This window comes from Acanthisitta chloris, unplaced genomic scaffold (genome assembly GCF_000695815.1).
Source record: "Acanthisitta chloris isolate BGI_N310 unplaced genomic scaffold, ASM69581v1 scaffold4429, whole genome shotgun sequence".
Classification (NCBI taxonomy): domain Eukaryota; kingdom Metazoa; phylum Chordata; class Aves; order Passeriformes; family Acanthisittidae; genus Acanthisitta; species Acanthisitta chloris.
Genome location: NW_008690681.1, coordinates 24632 through 27160, shown reverse-complemented (window position 1 = coordinate 27160; position 2529 = coordinate 24632). Strand labels below are relative to the sequence as shown.

Below are 2529 nucleotides of genomic sequence, written 5' to 3'. Positions count from 1 at the left end.
TGAAGTCTGATCTCATGAATATCAGTCTGACTTTGAAGTGTTTGCATCAACTTACAGTACCGCAATTTATTTTCAAGCTATTAAATAAAATGCCTTTTTTTTCCTGGCAGGTTGCCTCTTTTTGTTTTGTTGGCAACTGCTTTTATCTCTAGTCTTCCTAGGGCTGAATGTCCTCAGCCCTTACACCACATGAGGCTCTGCAGGTCTGCCCAATTATTTGCTGTGCACCATAATCCACCAGGGTTTCAAAGTGTATTCTCACCTCTGTTTTCTTAAGACAAGCATGGAGGAAAAAGACTGTTCTACAGTATAGGAGCTCCAGAATATTATTCTTTTATTCAATTGGTTCCTGACCTGATAGTGTTAGATGAAAAAATAAATTAGCCAGCATTCTGGGAGAAGGGCAGTTTTGCACAAAAGGTGCAGTAAGTTTCCCATGTACTGAAGCTGACCCAGACCTTGGTGTCACTACAGATGTGCCTCAAGACCACAACACACTCAGTACTTACTGTTTTGTGCCGTGTTCCTTCCGCTTCCTTAACAATCAGCGAGAACTGAGGATTTTGAAGCTATCTATGGTGTGCAAAACTTTATTCCTTACTTACTTGAGTGTGCTGGGAAAAACCTTCTTGTCTTGACTGCTGCCTATAACACCACCACCAAAACACTAAAGACAAGATTAGGAGACCACGCCAGTTTAAGTAAAAAACACACTTTATTTATCTACAAGGCAGTACATTGTCGTATAAAAAATTAAGTGCAGATGAAGCTGCACCAAATGCTATTAAGGCAGCAAAGTCAGAGGCTGTTATAAAAAAACCCAAACAATAAAAAAATAAAATAAAATCAGTGTTTTGCCATAAAGATTTGGTATGGCAGTACAAAAAACCCATGTATTTCTAAGAACCTGATTCAGTACACAAGACCCAAGTTAGGGAACAACTAGCTAGACATGGAACAAAACAGACAACATGAACAAGACAGTGTTCTCCCAAACATATGAAGGTGCAATGCATGCTGTTACAAACCAATGAGAAACAAAACAACATATCCAGACAAAAAAAAATCTCCCAAGAAGAGTGTTCAAAAATATTGCTTATAAAAAAAGGGGAAAAAATATAAATGACGTAAAAAAAAATTAAAACAAAAATGTCTGAAATGCTAGTGCATAGTCAATTAGCTAACATCAACATTTGTTTTCTTTCCATATAAAGCTCTACTGCTCCTGTTACACTAGCAGCATGTCTACACGCTAAGGTCTGTAGCAGCAAAACACAGTATTCATTTGGCATTTACAAAATTAAATTACTGAATAAAAATATAATTTTTCTCATAAATCTATGTTTCATACAGTAATATTCTTTTAAAGCAAGCTAATTACCCACCCCCCCAACAGGACCACGCAATGTATAATGGTCTAGAACCAAACCAGAAGAGTATTTCAAGAGACATGGATGTTTGAGCATTCACAATCTTGATCAGTTTTCCCCTTTTGCACCGACAAGCGTTTGTAGTAATGCTTTTCACTTCGGTATTTTACACCAATGCATTTTGTTCAGTGATTTAAAATATATCTGTTTGAGTACCTGCTCTTTTATTATTAAAAAAAATTAAAAATGGCACAAACAAAACCCCACCCCTGGCTAGCACATCACTGAAATAACAATACTGGTGTATTAAGTCTGCTTGATCTCAAAAAGTACAAGAAAAATCATCTTTATTATAAGTCTGCACTTAAGATCATTAATTACTGATTCAAACTTAATACCTAATAATTTAGGTAAGTATCATTAAAAAAAAAAATCCTCTTAAGTTGGGTGAAATCCAACAAGAATATATATGCTGAGTGACTAAATGCACTTTGTGCTGCTCCCAACTGTTGTACCACAACAAAGATAGGCTCTTCTCCCATTCATGAAAAGTTTTCATGCAGAGGAACACAAATTTCCCAGCAGAGGTGAAGTGTTCTCAAAACCATAATGCTTCTCTATCTGCCGACCTTTCACATCACCAGAGTCCGGGTGGGGAAGGTGGCCATGTACTTGCGTGCCTGATCCGACAGAGCCATCTGATCCTCGATCTTCCCACAGGACGCCGACTCCCATGCATTGTTCAGATGCTAAATCAGAAGACAGAAAGATTTGGGTTGAATGCCACATGATTTACCCATAGGCCCAGCCAAAGCTGGGCTTATCCCCAATTAACCATTGCACGAACATGCAGTAGGATGTTGTCCTATCTCCAGAGGAATTCAAAACTCAACACAACAAGCAAAAAAATATCACCCCTACTTCTTGTTAAGTGACTACAGGGGCAGGTAGACCAGATGACCTGCAGAGAGGCACACCACTAGGAGCCAGAATCCAAACCTCCCTGCTTCTCTCTGTGTCCTTTCTGCGTGGCCATATCTATACCTGTGCCTTTAGCCCTTCCTTTATGTGAAAGGTCTAAAAGGAATGTACTTGGCAGGTGGACTTTGCAGTCAACAGAGCACAGACAGGCTAAAGCCCACAGTTATATTGCTCAGTG

General features: G+C 38.8%; 1 protein-coding gene across 1 annotated transcript in view; it reads right to left on the bottom strand.

Annotated features, from left to right (window-relative positions):
- Window positions 1-1886: 1886 nt before the first annotated feature.
- Window positions 1887-2529, bottom strand: part of MYB (v-myb avian myeloblastosis viral oncogene homolog) — a gene marked incomplete at its 5' end in the record, with an annotated part of 23299 nt that continues 22656 nt past the window's right edge. Inside the window, one exon of the mRNA XM_009081897.1 lies at window positions 1887-2119. Coding sequence (XP_009080145.1) covers window positions 2003-2119 — 117 coding nt within the window. The remainder of the gene's footprint in view (window positions 2120-2529) is intronic.